Below are 23992 nucleotides of genomic sequence, written 5' to 3'. Positions count from 1 at the left end.
CAAAGTTCCTACTGTGTTCCAGGCCTGAACTACATGCTTCACACACATCCCTAATCCTCAGCATCAATCACATTTGACCTGTGGGACTGCAGCTCTGAGAGAGGAGTCCTCTGAGTGGCAGCTGATGCTGGCTCCCAAGCCAGCTCTTTCTGCACTGTCTTCACCTGCCATGTTGGCAGGAAGAAGCCCAGGGGGTTACGCTTTCCCTGGCATGCAACCATTGGGGCAGCTCCAACTGGAGCAGAAAGCCTCTGGGTCCTTGACCCAGGTTAGTTCCTCTGCTTCCTGCCCAGCACTGATTGGCAGAGAAGAGGACTCAATCTCTCATTGCTCAAGCACTAATTAAGCACCTACAATGTGCCAGGCACTGGGCCACAGCTGAGCAGCAGCACCACTGTCCCCTCACACCCTTGCTCTGCAGACCCCTGTAGTGGTCTGGACTAAAAAACAGTAAGGGCAAATTCTTTGGGTTCCTGGCCGATGACTGCCACTCACCAGCTGAATGCTCACAGGAGGCCACTTAGTGCCAGCCTCCCATCTCTCACCAGCAAAGGTGCCACAGGGCCCTCCTGGCAGGGTCATCTGGAGGGTTCTGCAGAGAACCCTGGAGGTCCTGGAGTTCCTGGCTTATGGAAGCTGCTCAGTTTGTCATTCCCTCCTCACTCCCTCTTCCAGGTCACAGCACTGACCTTCCCACCAGGCAACTCTCTGACGATGGCCCCAGGGGTCTCTACGTTCCCTAGTGTCCAAGGGAACCCAAGGCTCTAGGAAGAGATACTAGGTACAGGCAGGAAACAAAGGCCTGGAAGTGCATGATGCCTGGAGACTCAAGTCTGAAGCTGCAGTTCCAGGAGCATCTGCCAGGCCCCGCCCCTCTGTCCCTTAACAACCCAGCCTCGTTATCACCTCTTCACCCAGACAGCAGGCCTGGGTGGCCCTCGCAAGGGTGATGAAATATTCAGATGGAAAAGGGAGATTTATTATATTGATCTCCTTGGAAGGGCTCGTGGGGACCATGAGCTTTAATTATCATTTAGAGCCCCGGTGGAGCAATGCCAAGTGATGGCTGCAGAGGGCTGGATTTATAGCCAAGCTCTGCCCCTCAGACACACTCCTTCTTGTGTGTCTTCTTCCCCCACTCTATCCCATCCAGTCTGAGGTCGACGACAAAGCCACTGCCAAGACCCAGCTGTACACGACCATCGTTCGAAAAGGCAGCTTCATCCCCCGCTACATTGGCTGTGACCACACGGCTTTGGAGGTACCAGAGTCTGGCCTCGGGGGGTGGCCCATGGGGTGGGAAAATGCTCAGACCCTGCCTGCAGCTATCTCTAGCTGTCCTGAGAGTTCAGAGCAGGTGCATCCAAAGAAGAAATCAAGACAAGCAAAAGAAGCCAGACAGGGCTGGGGATTTAGCTCAGCAGCAAAGCACCTGCCTGGCAAGCGCAAGGTCGTGAGTTCGGTTCCCGGTACCGGAGAAAAAAACCAAAAAAAAAAAAAAAAAAAAAAAAAAAGAAGAAGCCAGACATTCCCAAAATAGCCAGAGTAGTTGGTGAGGACAGCTGTGATGTGGAATAAGACAGAGGCCCCTTGCTGCCCTCAGCTACCGACACCCACCCTGTGCTGCAGGGAGGACCAGGACCAGAGCCTCCCACAGCATTGGGACTCCCTGCACCTCAAGGAAGTGGGGAGAAGCCTGCACTCCCCGTCCGCACCACAACCACTGGCTGAGTTCAATCCTGTTCTTCCTCCTGGCACAGAGACCTTTGACCCAAGTGCCCCATGCAAAAACTTGGGGCTTCCCTGACTCTTCCTGACTCTTCTTATTAGGTATTCAAGAGCTCATTCATTCATGCATTCATTCATTCATTCAACTATTCACTCAGCCTCTTCCATTAGCCAGGCCAGGCCTGGGTCTAGCTCAGGCCCAGCCTCCATCCCAGACCCATTGCCTTTCATCCCAGGCCTTCCAGTGCCCTCAAGTGGGAGGAACCGTTGATGTTCAAGGCAGACATGGTGCGGGGGCTTAGCCCCTCTCCCCCTCTCTGCAGTTTTCACACTGCATGTGGGTGACAGGTCACCCCAGCATGGTCTAGAGATGACCCACAGGACCCAGCCCCAGAGGCCCTCTCTAGTGTGGCTGATCTGACCCCTTCTCTTCCAAGCACTGTGAGCCTGGCTGGACAGGCTCTGTACTTTAGCCACATGTGCAGGGAAAGAACTTGCTTGTCTCTCACCTGTCATGAGTAGGTGTGCATAGGCAGATGTCTCCTCCACACCTGACCAAGTCAGCACAGAACAGGAGTGAAATGGCCCCTGTACCTTCTAGCCCCCCCCCCTTGCACCTATTGGAGTCCTTGTTAGCAACGGGGCCTGACAGCCCTCCAGGGATGCCACCCTCAGAGACCCCTTAGGAGGTCCTAGGGACTGTCACATATCGATCAGCTCACACCAGCCAAGTGCGATCATGGCAGAGGGGCCCAGCGGATGGTGCTGAGGGGAAGGAAGACAGAGAGCAGATCCAGCCTGAGCCTCTTCCTGGGCCCTCTCCTTTCATGGAAGGCCGGAGCTAGAAGGACCCCAGGGATTGGCCCAAACCTTCAGCATACAAGCTGGGAAACAGGTCCAGAACGGAGTAAACACATGCCAGGTGACCAGCTGGAGGGGACCTGGTGAGGCCTCTTCCTGCCTCCAGTTTTGTCCTAGGTGTGGTTCCTTGCTGTGCTCAGAGCCCCTTATTTTCATGTTCTCCCTTAGCACCCCCATCCCCAAGACCAGCTCAGCCCCCAGGCCTCCCTGAGGCCTTTGCCATCCCTTCTCCCTAATCCAAGGGGTCCACACATCTCTGTCTTTAACATGGTAAGAGAGGCACAAATGAAGGTAAAGAGGTGAGGGGTGAGGGTCAGGGGCTGGATCAGGATCTTCTGGGGTGGCAGAGGAGGAATGCAAGGCCAGAACCCCTGTCTTCTCCCTCTGGCCCAGCTGGGCAAAGCAGGTGACGGTGAGGGTTAGGGCAGTGGTTTTGGCCACCACCATTCCCTAGGGACATGGTCTCTTTTCTGCCTGCCACTGAGATCCCTGAGAGGAGATGGGAGTCATGCCGGGGTACAAGGAGGCCCAGGAGGTGACAGAGGACAGAGGTCAATGGGGGAGTGAGGCAGGGAAGAGCCCAGAGATGCTAGTACTGGGGATTCCCTTCCAAATTAGCCCTTTCCAGGGAAGAGCAGTGTGGAGGTTGGAGGCAGGGCTGGTCTCACTGGAAAAGAAAGATGGCGGACGGGCGGGCTGTGTCAGCAGGGGCCAGATCTACATGGGCCTCACTTGCCTCTTGTCTTCTCCAGGTCTTTCTCAGAGGAGTGAATGAGCCCCTGGTCAACAACTCCAACCCCATTGTGGTGATTGCCCGGGTGGTTCCCAGCCTCAGGGATTTTAGGTGAGTGGGGCCCAGGTGGGTGTGGGACAGGAGGAAGGGGGACAGAGGACCAATTCTAGGAGTCCTGGAAACCTGCCCTGCTTCCAAGATCCTTCAAAGCTCCCCCACATCCCATGCGAGGCCCCATGAGCTTCCCACAGCAGGCTAAGCCTTCCTTTCCCCAGGCAACCTCCGGGCCCTGGAGAGGGACAACCAGGGTGGTTTCCAGGCAGGTGGGGAGGGGATGGGGCTGCACAGGCCCAGAGAGCGAGGTGGGGAGCTGTGCGGGAGGAGGGCTGGGGACCCCTCCCAGCCCAGGCATCACCGCTCCCCCAAACCTGCCTCCTATCTCACAACCATCACCTCCACAGTCCCCTCCCCTGCTCTAGTTTAGGGCTACAGATGCCAGCTGGTGGCTGGCCCCAGAGGAGGCAGCCTAAGGCCATCTTGGCCTCCCTCACCTCCTGGAGGTCTCCCCGGCTCCAGCTTGTCCCCACGCCCTACCCCCTGACCTCCTTTGGAGTTTATTGGATCACTGTCCTCAGGAAGGGATTCCTGCTAAGTTAGCCACCATAGGCCACAGTGGGAAGTCCCTCGGCGAATAGGTGCTCTGGGGAAGCACCCCAGTGTCTCCCCCTGTCACTTCCCCTGTTGGCCCAAGAGGACTCCGATTCACCTTCATCCCTGAGGGGTTTTAATGACCACTCAGCCCCCTTTACTGTTGGAAGAATGAAGATGACTGGTGAATTGATACACAGCCCAGTGAGCCCAGCACCCATGTGCACACACGTGCATGCACACACACAAGCACACATACACACACACACACACACACGCACACGCACACGCACATGCACATGTAAGGCTGTCCGTGTCCCTCCAGCCTGAGCCAAGAGTCCCACAAGGTAGGGCAGGGAAGTTACTCTGACAGGGTCTTCCAAAAGTGAGAATCATTTTAGAAGTGGGCAAGCTGACCTGTTCAGATGTGGCCAAGGCCACAGCAAGTCCAAGACAAGGGAACCTGGGAGCTGCAGCCCATCTCCTAACCCAGATGATCCCTCCGGAGGCTTGGTCAGCAGCCACAGGACCAGGTCCACCTACTCTGCCCAGGTCTAGCCTGAACCAGGTGGCCAGTGCCCTCTCCCTTCCCTCACACTAACCCAGAGTCCCCAGTGGAGCCCCAGGTGCCAGCTGGGCACAGGATGGAGAGTACCAAGCCCTCCCTGTCTACTTGCCTCCCAAGGGCCACCCAGGCAAGCCGGGACCCAGCCTCCAGGAGGCTGCCCATCACCCCACTCTCCTTCCCTGTCTCGTCAGTGCTGAACTTTGACGTGCCCCAGGCCAGCCAGGACGGGTGCCCACAGGTAAGGCCCTTTGCCAGTTACCTTGTCACCAGCTCACATATCTAGTAACTCACCCTAACCCTCACTCATCCATCTGTGCGAGCCAGAGGTTTATGTGATTGAAAAAGAGTTTACTCCATCCTGCTGCATATCCAGGGCCAGGTTTGTCCCTTGCCTGGCCTGGTAAAGACGGGATGCCCACACATGGGATATTAAATATCATCCCGGGTTATATATAACCTAATAACCAACAGTGACTTCAGAGCAAAAACCAGAGGAGAGGAGATACCAGAGGACAAATACTGTCTGACTCCACATGCAAGGGGACGCAGTATATTCACAGAGACAGAAAATAGAATATTGTTCCTGGGGGATGGAGGAAGAAGGATGAGGAATTACTGTGTAATGAATCCAGAGTCTCTGGGGTGGTGAGAAAGTTTTAGAAATGTTTTTGGTGGTTGCACAATAATATGAGTATATTAACACCACTTAAAATGGCTAAAATGGTAAATTTCATGGTGTGTTTGTTTCACCACAATAAAAATATTTAAATGAATCAGAAGAAAGGAAGTACGGCTGGGTAAGGACATCAGTCCTGACTTTTTGGTAGGGGGAGGGTTGGTCAGGGTAGTTGCAAGGGCAAGGAGCCAGCTGCAGGTACCCAGGCATGGTATGTGGCAGGGTTGAACACAGGGGCAGTGTTCAAAGATAGGTATGGGGCAGACAGGTCATGACTAGGCCCGGGTTGATCTCTTCCCATATCCACACTTGAGAGGGATCTTCCCCTACATGATGGTCCCCACATTTCTAGGGGCTTCGGGGGATAGGGGTCTGCTGGGAAGTCCTTCCTGCTGTCACCCACCAGTGCTTGTGCCTGGCACTGGAAAACTAGAATGAGAGACCCCTTTGGAGTCCCATCTTCATTTAAAGACAAAGACTTTTGAGGAAGGCTCAGACGTAGGCAAGCGTGATGGTGGTGGGGAGGGGCGGGACAAAGGGGGACCCTGGGGACAGAAGCTTCAAACCCAAACCAATCCTTGCCCTGATTTCCCCAGAGTCATCTCACACATGCCCCTGCATTTGCCCAGAAAATTATGAACCAATCAGCAGGCTGTCCCAGGGGGCAGAGGCTTTGCCTGCTTTAATGAGGGGGCCCCCTCCTACCCTCCTTGCCTTTGCTGCCTCACTGGCCTGCGTGGGGGAAGTGCCCCCCACTATAGAGACTTCCTCCCAATGCCAGGGGTTCAGTGGTGGTAGGACACTTGTTGAAGGTCACCCAGCACCAAGGAAGCTGGGCCAGTTTGGGAGCTCACTGGCAGCCTGCACAGAGGTGCCCAGTTGCCAGCAGAAAGAGCAGGGGCAGAGAGAGGGGTGGACAGAGCCTTACCTAGGAGGCCATTGCTAGCAGCCCTGGGCTCACATCTCTCATGTCCCCTGCCTGGATCCCTCTGAGCTTCAGTCCCCTCATCTCTACAGCTGAAGCAGTGGGAGCGGAACTAGGAAATTTTTAGGGTCTGTCCTCTCTGTCATCTTTTTTTGTTTGTTTGTTTGTTTTCCGGTACCGGGAATTGAACTCATGACCTCGCGCTTGCCAGGCAGGCGCTGTGCCGCTGAGCTAAATCCCCAGCCCCCTCTCTGTCATCTTGAGCTGCTGTGACTTTCCACCAGCTGCCACCCTACCAAAGCAGGTAGGCAGGAGCTAGAAGGTCTAGCAGACCTGGGTTTGACCCCAGCTCTGTGACTGACTAGCTGTGTGGGTTTTGCAAGCTGCTCTAGTCCTCTGGAACTACCGAGTCATGTTCATTGGGCTGTTCAAAGAATTTGAAGGATACACAAAGTACCCAAGCCTAGGCCAAGTTAGTAGGACTCTGTCCCCTTCAGAGCCACACCTTCCCTAGTGCCAAACACTCTCTGCAGCCAGTGTCACCACTGTCCTTGTTACATCTGGCTCCAAGTAACAGAAACCCCAACTCAGGTCACTAAGGATATTGACTGCCACATATGACAGTCTCAACATAGGATGCTGCCAGAATTGGTTGTCCTCAAAGACACAGGATCTTTCTAATGCCCCCCAAAAGTGCCATCAGTGCTGGCCACCAGTTGGGGGCAGAATGTCTCAGGACCCCATGCAGATATGAGCAAAGGCCAGTGAAGGCAGGGAGACTCCAAAGTGAAGCTTTTAGGAGAAAGGAAACCAACCTATCCAGCAATCCCCCAGTAGATCTCCCCTCTCATCTCATTGGCCAGAACTCAGTCACATGTACTCCCTGAGCCAATCACTGATGAGTTAAGGTGCATGGTAGAGCTGAACCCAACAGGTTGCTCCATGGCCTCCTAGGAGCCTACTGTGTCCACCAAAACCTCCTCCTGTCTCAACCCACAGCCAATTTGTCCCCAAGCTCTGATGGGGCTCTTTCTGTCCCATGGACTCCTGAGAAGCAAGCAGGCCATGTTCTGCCCAGGTCCAGGTCCTGCCAACCTCCCAGCCCCCTGCTCCAAGTCACACAGACATTCCCTAGCCTGGCTGGAGGTTTTGCTGTTCACATTCTCTTGTCCTCTCGCACTTCTGGCCTTTGCTCTCCTGTCCCCAAGAATGGTATGGCTCATCCTCCTGTGGCCTCATCCCTCAAACCCTCCCAGGTCAGCTCAGAGTAGGGCTTTCTTCTCACACATCCCAGCTGCCACCACTACAACTTGCTTGGCCTGTACTTTGATCCAAGGAGTCTGTGTGTGTGCGTGTGTGTGTGTGTGTGTGTGTGTGTGTGTGTGTGTGTGTCTAAGCCCTATCCCCTTGAAGATGGTAAGCTCTGGTGGGGACAGGATCTGGCCCTAACTCCCTATATTCCCTGTAGCACCCCACAGATATCTGTCATGGAGAAGCCCTCAGCCGGCATTTGCAAAACTGAATTTGTACCTGAATAGTAAATACCTATCACGCCCTTCAACCTCACAACAGGCTTTCCAGGTGTGGCACACAATGTGTTTTCCCTTTGGACAGTGAGAAACCCAGGTCCCAGAGAGGAGACGAGAGGTCACCCAGCAAGGCTGAGGCAGAACCAGGCCCAGAGCCAAAAGGTCCTGGCTCCCTAAAGCACCACTCCAGCCCCAGCTGCCAACAGCTACTCTCCTCTGACGCCCCTGCTGTCCCTGAGCACAGCCGGCAGGGTGGCTGCATGTGTGTGTAGGTGGCCCAGGGACACAGGAGGAGGTGTCATGCGCCCATGGAATGAAGGCTCTGTCCCCAGGGAAGGCAGTGCTGTCTCAGTGGCTGGGGGTTAATGGCTTTTCTGAAGATCACAGCTGAGGGTTAATCACATCCCTTAATTCCACAGCCTACCATGGCCTTTCCCATTAGCATCTGCAGCAATGTCTACCCTCTCCCTACCCCCACCCACATACACATCAGCCACTGGCACCTTCAGCAGAGCCCTGACATCAGACTGCTGTTATTCGACCTTGAGTGCTGTGTGGGGTGGGGGGGCTGACTCTCCCTACCCAGCTGAGGGTAGGGAGTAGGTCTGAGTAGGTCCCTCCTGGAGGACTTACCCTCAAAAGCCACTCAGAGAAGGGACTGTCTCTCATTGGGCTGGCAGCTGCTCACTACCTCTTGCTTTCTAGGCCCCATTTAGACACATTAATAGGTCCCAGAGCAGACAGCTTGCATCCATTAATTCCTGCTCTAGGGTAGGGGCAAGCAACAGGGCAGCAGGGAACTGAGTCACAGGTCCCTCCTGGTGCCCCTATGCCTGGCATCTGGCCCAGCTCATGTGGATGCCCCTCTGGCACCCTGGGGACATGATCTGGGGACCAGTCCCAAAAGATCACTCCCATGCTCCACAGAAACCAGGACCAACCTTGTGTCTCAGGGACTCGCCTTTCACCCCAGCCACTATCCCAGTGTTCAGGAGCCCCTGGCCCTGCACTGACCACAACCCATCTCCCTGGGGATGGGAGCAGACACACACACACACACACACACACACACACACACACACACACACACAGCTGAGTCTCTGAGGCCTGCAGCAGGCACATTAGTGTGACAGGCATCAGGGCGCTGCCACCGTGGGGGAGTGGCTCGGTGCTGATGGTCCTCGATCTTGCATCAATAACTCCTGCAGTCCACAGCGCATTTGTGCTGACCTTTACCAGCGACAACTGACTCCCGCAGGGTAGTAGGAGGTGGGAGAAGCTGTCCCTATTGCTGACAGCCCTTGATGGGCACATGGGCGAGCCAGCCGCGTGGAGAGTTTGTGCTGGGACCATGCAGAGCCGCCTGCTACAAGCAGACACCCAGCTCTCATCTCTCCCACTCCCAGCCTCTGCAGATACTGGGTTTCCTCAGGGACCCTTTTCATTCCAGGCACACTCCACCCTGTCATGCTTGGTGTCAACTCCACCTTCTGTCATTTGTGCCATTTTCCCACCCAGAACTTTCTCCCTGACTTCACCCTGCTGGATCTTCCTTCAGAGACTTCCTCTAGCCTTGCTTCCCTCAAGGCAGCTTTTCAATTTTTTGGTTTTTTTCCGGTACCGGGAATTGAACTCATGACCTCGCGCTTGCCAGGCAGGCACTGTGCCGCTGAGCTGAATCCCCAGCCCCAAGGCAGCTTTTCTGAGCACTCAGAGAAACATATTCCGTGGCCTCTGTAGTTAATGTCATCACTGCCTCATCTTCGTCACCCCCATGTGTGTACCTAGGTGTTCGTTCAGTGTGCCACCAAGTCCCCAGGGTGCCCGATGCCTCCCCCCGCCACACTAAGGTCCTGGCATCTACAGACCTATCTTGACCTTCTCTGAGAGCCTGGGAACCTGTATGGAAGAGAGAGGGGCTGTGATGAGCACAGAGGTCAGGTCTAACATCACGTTAATGGTACCACCAGCTGCAAACACTGGCCTAACACTTAGGAAAAACATCTCCAGCCAAGTGGCTTAAAATATGTATCATGTCCTTTAACCCAACAGATCCTTAGGTATGGGAGACACAGAGGTAAGGTGTACAGTGCAGTGGTATTGCAGAAAAAAACAGGAAGAGAGAAAGAAAGCAGGGACTTGGGATCTGACAGGAGATCTTGAAGTTACTAAAGTCATGGGCAACAGGAGTTTCATGTGACTGTAGATATGTTAGGTTTTAGTGGTAAATGAAAAATGCAGGCTGCTAGAATGATAACTATATACAAAATGTGCACAGAAAAATCTAGAAACAGTTTTGTGAGCGTTTGTCTTTGGTATAGGATTACAAGGGTTTTTCCTCTCCTTTTTATTTTTCTGAGTTTTCTGAAAGGTATACAGTGTGTGTTGCTTTTACAATTGGGACAAAGCTCCGTGTAGATATAGACACACAGCTGGATGCCTGGGGTTGGGAGGCGCTGTGACCCCACACCTGCTGCCAACTCTCCTTCCAGCTGTCCAAGCCTGGGGGGCCCCCAGAGCTGCCAGTGTGGAACCAGTCTTTCCTCTTCCAAGGCCGAGACGGTGCCACCAACTTCTCAGAGGACACAGCCCTGGTGCTGGAGTACTACCCCTCCACTTCAGGTGAGAGCCCTGTGCTGGGGCTGCCACTCATGAGGAGACATCCGGGAAGTGGTGTTTATACCTTCCTGCTTCTGCCTCCCACAGGGATAGGTTAAGAGCTCCCAGGTGCCAAGGCAGGTTTCCAGGGTGGGCTGATGATGACAGGAGGGCCTGCCTGGCCTCTTGTCCATGGGGAAGCTGCAGGGCACCAGCCAGAACACCTGCTCCTATTCTTCACCACACACTTTTTAGCCGCCATCAGCAAGGAGGGGACGGGAAGAACCTCTGAGCTTTCAGCTCTCAGAGCTCAGAGGAGGGGTGAGGCGATGGGATTGAGAGACCACAGGTCAAGCCTCACTTGCACACTCTGAAACCAAATCCCCCAAAGGAAGAGACTAAGGTGACCGTACAGATACCCAGAGATGCAGAATCTGGTTAGATTTGTGAAGCCCTAAAGGTGGAGGAGGAGGATGGGTGTGCAGGTGCAAGCCAGGAGGCAGGAAGCAGGTGGGCTGTGGGGAATCAGGGCTAAGGTCCATGTCAGAGCTGGGCATGGGTGGGACCTGAGGCTGGCACCTGAGGACCGCTGGCAGGGTCGTTGGCCTCAGCCCAGCTGGTCCTTCCCTGCAGCACAAGGCAGCACACCGTGGACCCTCAGCCAGCCCCTGGGCATCTCTGTGCTGCCGCTGAAGAGCCGGCTCTACCGCAAGATGCTCAGAGGGAAAGACTTGAATGGGCTGCATGTTGAGCGGCTTCCCATCACCGTGAGTCCCCTGTCAGACCCCCAGCATCACCACCCTACCCCCCCCCACCTGCTCCATCTTGACACAACTCCAAGAGGAATGTGGCTCCCTCAGCAGTTCAGACCATGGCACCTGCCAGGTGAGCCCACCCCCGCCGCAAAAGGGGCCAGCAACACCAGAGCCAGACTCGCTCTGGGGCTGAAGAACAGAGCCAGAAAAGCAGCCCAGGGGCCCTCATGATAGCTGGCAGAGCCCAGGCCTTGAACCAGACCTGGGTTAAATTCCGGCCTGCTCAGTCTTCTCTGGGGTGCATGACTTAACCTCTCTGAACCCCAGAATCCTCATCTGTAAGATGGAAACAACACTCCCAGATGCAGCCTCGGTGTATGACAAGAGCTGAGAGCTCAGGTTCCAGGGCCAGACTTCTGGGCCCAAATTCTGGTTCCACCTCCTACCAGTGCACACGACTATAGGAAAATTGCTTAAAGGCTCACGGCCTCAGTTTCCAAGTCTATAAAATGGGCTCACAATAACAGTACTTTTCTCATATGGTTGCTGTGAGATTTTGTTAGGAAAAACACACATATAGAAAGTATTTTGAATAAATGCTCAATAACAGTGAATATCATTCCTGTTATCATTATTCTATTTCTGTTTCTATTTCTTTTCCCCTAAAGTACTCCTGGCCTCCAAACATAACAGATCTTAATAAGTAAATGCCAGGAGATGAGCCTGGAGCTGCCAGTCAGGGCTCTAAGGGAGTTGAAAAGGGCAGTGTCAGGAAAGCAGGGAGGGCAACAAAGGCAGAGGCTGGCTCCCACCTCTGGCCACCCTCCCCGGCAGGCCTTATCCCCTCCCCAGACACTTCCTGGGGACCCAGAACTGTGGGAGGAGCAGAGTGCGGAAGCTGCCCTGGCCAGCTTGGTCTGACTGCTCCCTCCTTCCCCTAGAACACCACCCTGGAAACCATCAATGGTGAGGCGCCCACGGTGGACCTCTCCTTCCAGCTGCTTTCCTCCGAGGTAAGGCTGTGGACCGGAAGGTCACGGCTGACACATGCCGGCTCTATGATCCTCAGATGAGTTCCAGCCACTCTCACGGCAGCTGGGGCCATGCCCAGAGACTGGAGCCTGGGATTTATGGCAGCAGCCTTATAGAAACGTCTGCAGGTGCCTTGAGGATTGAGAAAGGCAGAGCAAAAGCTGGGGTTAGGACGAGGAGAGTTGAGGGCAGATGAGCACTTAGACCTGGGGGGGCGTCCCTGACCGAGCCCAGGCTGAGCCTGTTTCCATGGGGCCTGTGTCCTACAAGGATGAAAGAGCACAAACTTAGCTTCAAGTAACACTGACACTCGCTGACAGTTCTGTAACAGGGAGGTAGTTGGGCACCTCAGCTGCCAAGATCCTTCCTTGCTGGAGGCTCTAGGGGAAGGGGCTGATTCTAAGCCCATCTGGGCTGCTGGCAGGATGTGGCTCCCGGCAGTGCGAGACCCACACCCCAGATCCTGGGCTGGCGGTGGCTCCCCAACATCACACACGTTGCTTCTCACCACGGCCCCTCCATCTCATGCCAGCAGGCATGTCCAGTCCACCCTGGCTTGAAAATCCTGCCTTCTTCTTCCATCCGCAACCAGGGAAACAACTGCTTTTAAAAAGGCCTCTGAGATGAGGTCAGGCTACTGGATAATCTTCCAGCCTTAAGGTCAGTAGCATCACGTGACATGACATAGTCCCACACATGACAGCTCACTGTGCTACGGGTCCCAGGATTAGGGACCTTAACCGTGAAGGACATGGGGAGCTACATCCCAGGGACAAGGGCTCCCTCTGGAAAGTATCAGCCTGAAGCATCTCCCACAAGGACTCCCCCTGCTGTGGGTGCTTAGCGTTGTGCTTTCCATCCAGGCAGGCTCCTCCGGCACCCGGGTGGGACAGAGCTTGTTAGAGGCTCTGATAGCCACCCTACCACCAGGCGCCCTACCACCATACCGGGCACAGCCACAAGAAGGCGCTGAAAGGGAAGGTCACAGAAAAACAAAAGACCCCGACAAAGAAGACAACACAATCCTTGAAAAAAAAGTCACAAACTTCCCAGGTAGAAGCTCAGCCCTCCAGGGCCTTTCTCAAGACCTAGAATCTGCCTCTACCCACTGCCATCCCCTTACTTGCCTCCCTCTGCTTCCTGCCCCTGTTCCGGGCACAGGCATTCTGGGGCTGAAGGGGGCATCAGGTGCCCTGGTTAAGGGACTTGGGGGCTCAGGCAGGCAACAGGCAGGTGGGCAGGACACTGGCCCGATGGCCCAGAGGCTGGCGCAAAGGTCTCCGGTGATGAATTATTCACTGGAGCTGTGCTAAGTGCAGAATTAATCCCTTTCCTTCCAGCTGGCGGCCTCACTAAATTATCCCTCCAAGTCATGCGGGAAAATGCTGCCGAATTCATTTAGCTGCTGAGTGTTTTGATCTGGGCCTTGTGATTTTTAGCTTCCCCTTCCCTCAGCGCCCCTTCCCCTGGAGGTGGGTAAAAAAAAGCCTTTTAGTAATGGATTTCCAAGAAGAAAGGAAAAGAAAAGAGATCAAGATTGGGTGTGTACCAGGAAAATAGTGCTAGCAGAATTTCAGATCCAGCCGCCAAGAATTCATACACACAGATTCCACTCGTATACATGCAGTCACATTTGAATATCTACATGTGTACAGCCACACGCACAGATATCCCCGCACCTCTGCAGGACGCACATACACAGGCTCACATATGTGTGTAAACTGACAGGCAGTTTCACACCTACACTGGTGCAAACAGAAGCTAAATCTCTTTGCAACTTAACTGCTGCTTGATCTAGGAATTGGCCAATAACTGACTCACTTGGATCCAAAAATACTGAAGACCAATTTATGGGCCTTAGTTGAAATGCTGGCATGGGCGAACTCCCAGAAGGCTCTTTGCAGACCTAGCACCAATCTAGGAAGGGCCAGGAGCCATGGAAACCCACTGCATCAAGGTCACCCTGAGGTCAAGGTCACCTTGCCCCAGCTTGGACTAGGCTCTCTGCTAGTGTCTGAGCTCTTTCGGCAACTTGTCCCAAAGGGTGGCAGGAGAGTGCTGAGATTTGATGCTGGGGCAAGGTGGCCCTACAGGTAAATCTCAAGTCCACCCCCCACCCCCACCACCACTGTCCGCTATCACTGCCCTCCATCAACCACAAATTTATATGTATCACCTGCTGTGCAGCAGCGCTTTGCTGGGTTCTAGGGATAGTACACTGAATAAGACAAAAATCAAAAAAACAAAAACCAAAAAAAACTCAGCCCTTCCATTATGAAGCGAGCTTCCATAGACAGCAGGGAATGTGGGACAGACAACTAACTAGGACATTCCTGAGCAGATTCAGCTAATGATGAGGTGACAATATGCTAGGGAGTCTTTGCAGAGGCTATTTGGACTCCCTGAGAAATGGCACAAGCTAAGCTGCTGTAACAAAAGGACCAGGCCCCTCCCACCCTATTGTCCTCCTGACTCACCCGCCTGCCCCTTCCTACTGGGAGGAACTTGGCTTCGTCTCTGCCTTGCACCCTGTAGGGAGGCAGCAGCAGAGTGAGGACCAAATTCTTCCACTGAGTCTTCCACCCTTTAAAACAAACACTGCCTAAAATTCTAGGAGCCTGGAGCCTGGAGTCTGGAGCTGTCAGGGCCCTGTGCACACTCTGGCTATAGGGGCCCCTGGTCCGCATGGCTGACAAGTCCAAGTCAAGGCAATGCTCCGAGGGGCTGTGGAGAGGAAATGCTTCAGGAGAGGGGGCTAAGTGTGCACACGCCCAGCGCAGCCTCTTTCTGTCCTAGTTTCTTGGATATTGGTGAGCACAGCCTTCCACACCCACTATTTCCACATCACACTCTCAGAGCTCTGGAAACAAGAAGGTGGTATAGTTTCCAAATAGAGACTGCTGGGTTTTCTTCAACTAAACACCTAGCTAGGGAGGTCCTTGGCCACACCCACCCCAAGTGGTCATCCTGGCCTCTCCCCCTGCTGTGCCACAATAGGAAGCTCACCGCCTCCACATGGCACCCCTCACATTGAGTGAAAGCTGCCTCCCCCTCCTCCCTCCGCCCAGGCTCCAGGCTCTGCACTGGGGGGCTGCAGTGCATCCCCATCCAGCCTGCGCACATCACAGCACCAGCCAGCAAGCATGTTCATGGACAGCTGCTAACAGAGAAGGCGGGACCGGTCACTGGTTTGGTGTTCACACGCAGGTGGCTTGCTGGTCATGGGCTCATTTTTGCCCTCTAATAAGGCTTCTGTTTGGGCACTTGCTGAGTGATCTGCTTTAAGCTGGCATCTGGTGTGTAGGTGAGAATATGATAAGTACACACAGATGCATAAAAACCAGAAAAGCACGCACATCTGCACACACAGAAAACTCCTCACTGCAGGGCCAGAGGGGTGGACCTAAGAGATCCTTTGGATTTAGGAATCCATGAGCCTCTGGCTGCTCAGCAAACATGCAGGAGTTGACTCTTGTTCTCCACCCTTCTCTTCTGATCAGGCTCCTTCTCTTTGAAGAGTGGGCTGTGCTTCTCCCAGGAGCGCTGCTTCTCCAGGCTAAGCAGCCTGGCTCCTTTTAATGAACTGGCGTCAGGTTTCGCAGCACCCTGGGTGCCCTCCGGCTCATAGCCAGCCTCTTTGAAGTACTGCATGGGCTGGGCAGCTTTCCCAGGCTGACCCTGAAGTGTGGAGCTGACGAGCACACAGTAGGTGTTTACTGAGTTCTTGCCTGCCCCTGCCTGAAGGTGCAGCTCCCTGCAGATGAGAAAGGCCTGGATGGACATCCGAGTGGTCAGCAACATTTCTGCCTGTGGGGACTTTGGATTCAATGCCTCACCCAGGGAGAGTGCCGGGGCATTGAGCAGGACGTGGCCTCTTTGATGTCCACATCCCAGGAGATGCTGGGAAGACTTGAACCCTGCTGGCTTCCTTGGACTTGGGCACAGGAGGGTGCATCTGAGGAGAGGAGGTGACAGCCCCTATTGCCCCCCTGTGAGAGGGCGACTGTCTCAGTCTGGTCCGACCTTGTCTCCAGGCTGGGGTCAGTCTGCTTCTCTACAAAGCTCTCTCTGGGGACCAGCCCAGAGTGGGGACAAGAGGCTGTTTAGTAGATGGAGGAGGGGAGGGTGGAGAACAGGCAGAATCATGTTGGCTTTCTACGACTCTTGATGAATTTTTTGAAAGCCACACACATCGAAGGTAAGCTGTCCCTCCCTAGCTCCCAAGTGCCCCCGTCCACTCCATCTTAGGCTCTAGGTCCACTTGGGGGATCTTCTCATCCAACCCAAAGGCAGCTGTGGACAGGCACAGGTGAGAAGGGCCAGCCTGGGCCTTGGGTCACAGATCTACCATGTGTGACAGGGCTCATTGTCCCGCACTACAGAATTCCTATCTGCTTTTCACAGTGCCTGAACTCCTCCAGGTAGTGCTCCCTGTCTGGAAGACAACAATGGCTTCCACAGTCTCTTGCATATCCTGAAACTCCTCCCATGAACCCAACCTGAGAAAGAGTTGGACACTCATTCCAAAGCATACTCACAGGGCCCTGCTCTACTTGCTTGCTTCTCATGATGGGGAACTCACTACCTCCTGGGAAAGCTTCTCCAACCTCTATCAGTGCCTTCACAAGCCTCTTTCTTCTGTCTCCATGTGGCTTCCTCACCTTGGTCTGCCTTCTTCTTGCTGATATCCCTAGGGGGGTCAGGGCCCATGCTCATGCCAGCCCTGCTGATGTTTGCAAACTTCTGTGTCCTCCTCAACCTGATCCAGGCCCATCCTCCAGTGCCTTTTCGTGCATTCTGATGCTCATCCTCTTGACAGCAATCCTCTTAAAGAGTCCCCAGAAGTAGTAGGACTCCACCAGCACTGGTGGGTAGAAGAGGACTGTTGCCCTTTTTCTCTAAACAAACTCTCGCTTTGGTGCAGCCAGAGGCTGTGTTTGTTTTCAGTCCTTGCCGAGGTGGTGAGAGTGTACTGAGGCAGGAGTCTGGTTCTGGCGCATCAGGAGGGCTGCACCTCCTCACCTTGCACCTCCACTGCTGCGTTTTGAACTCCAACAGGATTTCTCTTCCCTGTGGGATTTCACCTTCATCATCCTGGGCTGATGGTCATCTTCTAGGGCTGAGGTCAGTCCGGAGCCTGAGTGGGTCATGCAGCACCCTCAGGGTCCCACCCGCACCCCACTCCAAATTCCAGGTCGCCTGCAATATGGTCAGGACACTTTCAGTGCTGCCATGCCCAATGCACAAGCTGAGACCTGGCCTTGAATCCTGTGTCTCCCACATCATCCTGGTGACTCTGAGCTCCACTTTCCTGGTCCCTAAAAGAAGTGGTCATTCCACACAGCCAGGGGTGTAGTGGACATTGAATTGACACTGTGCCTAGCACAGTGCCCCACCACCACTCGCTCTTAGTACAGTTTCCCAAGGGTGCAGCACTTGCCTAGCATGCAGAAAGCCCTAAGTTCAATCTCCAGTACTCCCCCCCAAAATAAAAGAAATTGCTCACAAATGTGCTGAACTCATCAGGGATGAGGGCAGTCTCCTGGGGGAAGGGACACTGGAGCCCCACTAATCCATCACTCAGCGCCTGCCCCTCCTGACAGCCCCCCACCAGTTTTGCATCCATAAGGGCATCAGGAGCCCTTGTCAAGTGCTGGAGATAAATATCCCCAGCCCCACATTTCATCTCCAGAAATTTTCCAGAGAATGAAGAAATAGGAAAGAGACAGCAATCCCTCCAGAGGCCAGACGGGCTGAAGTTCCCAGGGTAGCAGGCTGCCCTGAGCTAGGAGCTATGCAGAACATGGAGAAATGAAGGCCTGCTTCTAAGAGCTATGCTGCTTCCACTTGCTAGGAATTCCAGAGGGCTGTTACAGGCTCATCTTACCCACATCCTCCACAGGAGCCTGTGCTGCCTGGGACTGTGAGCCTGCAACTCACTTCAGAGACCACACAGAAAGGTCCAGGTGTTAGGATGGTTGGATATTTAGATTCACCCCACTCTGCTCACCTTACGAGCCCAATGCATCATTGTGAGACTAAAGAAGGGAGAGGGAAAGAAGAGAGGAGGCAGAAGCATCCAGACCAGATGTCTCAGAAAGCAGTGGATAGCGTTGGGATTGTCCCCATCTCAAAGCCAGACACTCCTTACCCTAGACTTACCTGTCTTCAGCCAACCAGGTCATCAGCCATTGATTAGATCCCTAACCTGTCCTTGTCTGTGCTCCAACAGATTATCACCACCCATCTTGCTAAGAGAGTCCTCGCTGAGGCAGGTGCACTGACCATCACAAAGAGGCATGGTTTGAGCACTGCCTTACTGTGGCATGGAAATTGACTGGCAAAGGTGCATAAGGCAAACGTGCATGTGCAATGAGGTGGCAGCATGGCAGTGTCTGGAGCCCCTGGACATATGGAGGCTCTGATGGGCAGTGAGACTAGAGACTCAGATGGGGCCCAGATTGTGAAGGGCCTGGGTGCCAGGGTATAGGATCTGGACTTTGCTACAAAGTGATAGGAAGCTAAGGAAGGCCCTTAAACAGCAGTAGGATGTAGTCTGACATATAGGTTATAAAGGTCTCTGTAGATGTGACTCAGGGGACTCTAAAGGAAAACAAAGATTAAATACAGCAAGAGCAGTATTCAGACTAACAAGAGTCCGTAGCACATCCACAGAGCTACATGCAAGACTCTGTTTCATCCTAAAACCCCTGACAAAATCTTTATCAGTGGCTTCCCTCCCCTGACCCCACAACTTGCTTTTGGATTAACCCTCTGACACCTTTTTCTAGGCAATAAATGATGGTCCCATGGAGAATTAACGCTTGGGCCCTTCTTGACTGGGGGACAGACTCACCACAGCTGCAAGACCATGCAAGATGCCACAAATGAGCTTGCAGTATGCAGGGGAGGGTGCAGTCCTCTTGAGGGATCCCATTGTCTGAGCCTCGCCTACCACAGAAGAGATAAGACACTACCACTGTGGCCACAGGAAATGACAAAGCAATAACTGATCAGGGAGCTGCTGCACAGGGCTCATTACGGCGCTTGCCAGCGGGTGAGACACCCTTATCAGGGAGAAAATTGCATCAGGCCTCCTGAATTACTAGCGATTGGAAGCAGATTTCTTGGGACGCACTTTGTTAGATACCTAATGAACGGGATACAGGAGTGCAGAGCCCAAAGCCGGCGGGGCGAGGGACAAATGTCTTTGTTAAACAGAATTTGTCAGTTTCCGCTCCGGGCTCCCTGGGGAAGGTTCAGGGCCAGCTAATTGAATTAAGAGCATGTGCTCTCCAGCTAGGAGGCCCAGGGCGGGGCGAGAGGCGGGCAGGCCGGAAGGCGGGCACTTTCAGCACCAAGGACAACAGCTGTGGCCTGGTCACTCCCTAATTGCCCTGGCAGGCTGAAGCTGTTGCATTTTGTATGACCAGGGATCTAGGGGATGGAGGAGGAAGGAGGGAGGCAGAGATGCTAGGGGGGAGGAGGGAGACAGGTGACCTATGAAGCTGCCAGCCTAGCATGCCATTGGCCTGGTCTGTCCGTCTCTGCTGGCAACGGTGAGGGCCGAGAGGCGTGGGGAAGGGGCGTCTTCTCTCTACCTCAGCGCTCACGAGTGTGGGGGCAGCTGCAGCAGCAGGAGCGGCAGGCGGGGCAGTGAGTCTGAGCAAGTACATGGCTGTGCATGGCTGTGCATGGCTTTGAGTTTTCAAAGTCAGCCTCCAATTAATGCCCTAATGAAGCAGGATGTGCTGCAGCCACGGAGCTACAGAGCCAGGGGCCACTTGTCAGCCCCAAGCTGCCCCAGCAAGTGAGGCAGAGCCTGCCAAATAGACAAGCAAGTAAACAAATTTGTAGGGTGGGCCAGCAGCACTGCTCCCAACTGCACTCAAGAAGGGGGCAGAAAGGCAAAAATGGGCATTTATCTGAGAGGGTTCATCTCCAACTCTCCCTCCCTCCTCACCCCTCAGCAGTCTGGCCCCTCCCTGTGGTCTCAGGTCAGCTCCTTCCCCAAACATGTGCACACTGAAGCTGCGGAGCCAGGGGAGGCGATGCTAGCCCTAAAGAAAGGGAACTGTTGGGAGAATCCGGGTGCTGTGGGAGGTGGTACAATGGTCCACCTGGTCCCGCAACTCACACAATGAAAGCTACTGCCTCTGGCCTCCCCTGCAAGACCTACACTGCTTGGAGGCATAAAGACGCTTTCAGAAAACTCATCCACCCCGCTCACCTCCAAACCCCAAGCCAGGACAGACTCTGGCAGTTGGATGAGACAGGGGCTGGAAATGTGCACAAGAGACCCTTGGGGGTGGGAGGTGACAGCACCAAGCAAACCAGGCCAGGGCCAGCCATGAGGGAGGACAGAGTGGAGCGGAGCCACTGAGCCTAGAGGGCTGCAGGAAGACACTGGGTTGGGGTGACATGAAGCCCACGGACACTCCGACTCCTCTTCCCACCGCCTCAGGTACCCCGCCCTCCAGTAACTGATGGGGTGAGAGCACTGGTCTGCACTTAAGGGCTGGCCTCATTTTTAATTCAGCTTTGGGATAAAATGTAATGGATTCTACAAGAAAGAACTTGACAAGTGCCTGGGTCTGACGAGAGGCTCAGTAAAATTCAGTTGTGGTCACTGAATTGCTGGGGCCATGCAGAGTGGACATCAGGGAGCCTGGCTGTGGGGGAGGGGACTCCCTCGACAATTGTCCCTGCTTTCAGAACTGATGGGGGCACCTCTGCAGGCTCCCGTGATTTCATTACTTCTACTTCCTCCTCTAACTGAATTAGATGGCAGTCTATGAAATCCAGGGCACTGAGATTGGCTTTCTGCCTGGAAATGAGGAGAAATGTCATTACAGGTCCTGAATCAGCATCTCACCCTGGCCTCAGGGGCCACCTGGTCAATGAGGAGGCAGTCTTTACCCTGGCTTGTTATTCTCTCCTTCATTCCTTCATCCATCCATTCTTCCATCCATCCATCCATCGAATATGCATATCATACCTGTCCCTCTGTCCCAGTCTGGAATTCAGCAGTTCTGACTGGGAGACAGATATGGTACTACTTCCTGTCCTAGACACACAGGAAACCCCGCCTGTGTGATGCAGGTGCTGACCTAGGTGTATTCATGAGATAGAAGGCTTCACACCCTGGGAAGCCTCTGAGTAAACCCTGCATCCTCTAACCTGCAGCTACCAAGAGGAGCAAGTAGAGCAAATAGCCAGGCCTGGTGCACTTGGATGAAACATGCCCAGAGTTTTGTTTAGGACACGCAGTAGCTGGCCTGCCAAAGTCATTCTCGGGCACCCAGGCCTTCCTCTTCCCATTCCCAGAGTCTTTTCATAGCTGCCTTCTCTTTGCTCTATTTCCGTCCCCATGTGACAGGGAAGAAACAGGGACCCAGCTCTGACTGGGTGATTCCATGCTCTTGTATGCCTGTCCCTTATACTACTGATCCAAGCCTGAGCAGACTCCATGTTCGTGCATTGCTGCACACCAAACTTCAGAGCACATACAGGAATTACTTAGAGGATCTCAGTGGTAAAGTGAAGAGCTTTTGTCCTCCCCATTCATCGTGTTCATAAGTGCAGATAAATGTCCACCTACAGAGAGGTCCATTGCCCTCATTCAATCTCTGGTGGTTCAGGGTCAGACCCTGGGGCACCTCCAACCCTGAGCACACCCGTCCTGGTTGTCACTGTGCTTATTGCTGTCCTTGATCTACCTCAGCACTCTAGATAAGGGATAACATGTGTGCTATGTGGCCGAGGGAGGGTTCCAACGGTTGGTGGGAGGTGGGACTGAGTCAATTTTGAGATCCCTACAAATGCATGGTTTTTCAGTGGGCAGATATTAAAACTAACCATGGATTTCAAGCAAATTTTACCGTCACTTTTTCCAAAGGGAGCATGGATATGTCCCTAAACCCCAGGAACTTAAAATCTTGTTTAAAGAAAATAGCAAGCAAGTCTGGGATTAAAGAGCAATGTGAAAGCACAGATAACCAGCTGCTAGACTGACAGAACCCAGAAATAACTGCAAGCAACTGTAGGCTGAGATATGAAGGCTTCCTGTGGAGGAGGGGTCTGAGTAGGATCAGATTTCAGAACAAGATTGGAGGATGAGAGGGGATGAAAGGGAAACAAGTCTATATGGCCTAAGGTGCCTACAGGGTGAGAGGATTTTGGAAGCTGTTACTACCCTGAGGAGGGCATCCTGGGTGGCAAACTTATCGAGCACCCATATATGTTTGTTGAGCAGCTACTATGAGCCAGACCTTGGGGTAAACAGTGTCCTTGCTTACATAGAACCTACATCATCAGAGTCTGAGAATTGCAGGGGTGGGGGAGGGCAGGCAGTTAACAATTAAACCCATATTGTGAAAGTTAGCTTTCCTGTGGAGTAAGCTCTATGAGTGCAGTAAAATGGGATGCTATGAATAGAGTACTCTGACAGTGGGGTTACTTTGGGTAGAATGGGGATCCATATCTCCATGGGCAGGGCTTCCCAGAGAAGATGGTGTCTGGGCTGAGGTCTGAATGATGAGGACAGCATAAAAGTTCCACGAGGCCTTCCAGGTAGAAAAAAGCAGACACAAAGGCCCTGAGGCAGGAAGAGGAACAGTAGGATGGTGAGGCCAGAGCCCAGTGAACAAGCTGGAAGTGGAGTGGGGGCGGTGGCAGGAAGTAGACAGAGAGCAGGTGTCCTGAGCTACGAGGATGGAAGGCTTGGGGTGTTGAGAGGCACAGAGAAAGCGCCCAGCCAAAGTTTCTCTGCATCTTCTCAGAGGCCTGAAAACTTCTTGACACCCAACAACAGCAAGACGCTGCCTACCCTGGACTCCAAGATCCTAGATGAGAAGCTGGGTACCATCCGTGAACCCTGGTTCAAGTCCTCCGTGAGCTCAACGGACTCCAGCGCATCCACCTCTCAGGAAGTAGAGGAGGAGCCTGAGATCACGTCACGTGACATGGTGAGTGCCCGCCCCCCCAGCAGCAGCCGCAAGAGCCTTGGGGAATGCAGCTCCAGAGCCCCCTGAACATGACGGAAGGCAGGGGTCCTTCCTTTTTCTTTTCTTTCTTTTTTTTTTTTTTAATTTTCTCAGTTTTTTGATACAGGACATCACCGTGTAGTTCAGTCTGGCCTTGAACTCACTATGTAGACCATGCTGGTCTCAAACTTGTGGTGATCTTCCTGCCTCAGCCTCTCAGTTGCTGGGTGTATGGGTGTATACCACTACACTCAGCTGCAGATTCTCATGTGGCTTCTTTTGGGACAGGCCCCTGCAGCACTGTCCCAAATCCCTCAGGACTGTGTCCGCTGGGTCATGGGAAGTGCCCAGAGATGATCTGAAACTTGTTAGAGAGGAAGTTCGGGCTCACAGAAAAGAGGATAGCATTTCCTGTGTTGCTGACCGTGGAAGCTGGCGTGTGGAGGGGTCAGCCCTGAGTCTCAGCCCCTTGGTGCAGAGAGCTAAAGAACAGGCTGCCCGAACAACAGCCCCAAGTCCTCAGTGGAGGTAGCACCCCAAGTACCCTTGGGGACCCCACGCATGGTTCCCTCTCTTCCTCCCCAGTGGGTCCCATGGGAAACAATGCTCCAAAGACCCTGAGAACAGGCCCCAGACAAGCCCACCAGCCGAAAGGAAGCCCAGGTCCTCCTGGTTCTGGGATCTACCCCTGACCCCCGAGAACCTCCTCACCCACCCTTGCACCTGTGCACCCTCTGAGACACACACCATGGCACATAAAGCAAGGATGACTGCTGCTGGGTGGGCCCGGGAATGCCCCCGCCAAGTGACCCCACTGCCTTTTGTCGAAGCCACAGCTCTCAGGCCATTTCTGCAGCTCCCTCTGGCTAGGATCCTAGGCCTGGTGTCTGCTGGGCAAAGAATCCAGAGTCTGTCTGAGGCCACAGGTCTGAGGGCCTGGATTATGCAGGAGAT

General features: G+C 53.9%; 1 protein-coding gene across 10 annotated transcripts in view; it reads left to right on the top strand.

Annotated features, from left to right (window-relative positions):
• Nucleotides 1–23992, top strand: part of Ccdc33 (coiled-coil domain containing 33) — a 90980-nt gene that overhangs the window by 39135 nt on the left and 27853 nt on the right. For all 10 annotated transcript variants that reach the window (XM_005393560.2, XM_013519029.1, XM_013519027.1 and 7 more), the window contains 7 exons: nucleotides 1154–1261; nucleotides 3342–3433; nucleotides 4656–4776; nucleotides 10161–10290; nucleotides 10900–11033; nucleotides 11963–12034; nucleotides 22835–23020. In XM_005393560.2, the coding sequence (XP_005393617.1) occupies nucleotides 1154–1261; nucleotides 3342–3433; nucleotides 4656–4776; nucleotides 10161–10290; nucleotides 10900–11033; nucleotides 11963–12034; nucleotides 22835–23020 (843 nt within the window). The remainder of the gene's footprint in view (nucleotides 1–1153; nucleotides 1262–3341; nucleotides 3434–4655; nucleotides 4777–10160; nucleotides 10291–10899; nucleotides 11034–11962; nucleotides 12035–22834; nucleotides 23021–23992) is intronic.

This window comes from Chinchilla lanigera, unplaced genomic scaffold, assembly GCF_000276665.1.
Source record: "Chinchilla lanigera isolate Chin_1 unplaced genomic scaffold, ChiLan1.0 scaffold00049, whole genome shotgun sequence".
Lineage (NCBI taxonomy): Eukaryota > Metazoa > Chordata > Mammalia > Rodentia > Chinchillidae > Chinchilla > Chinchilla lanigera.
The sequence above is the reverse complement of the archived record's forward strand: the minus strand, read 5'-3'. Positions and strand labels throughout refer to the sequence as shown.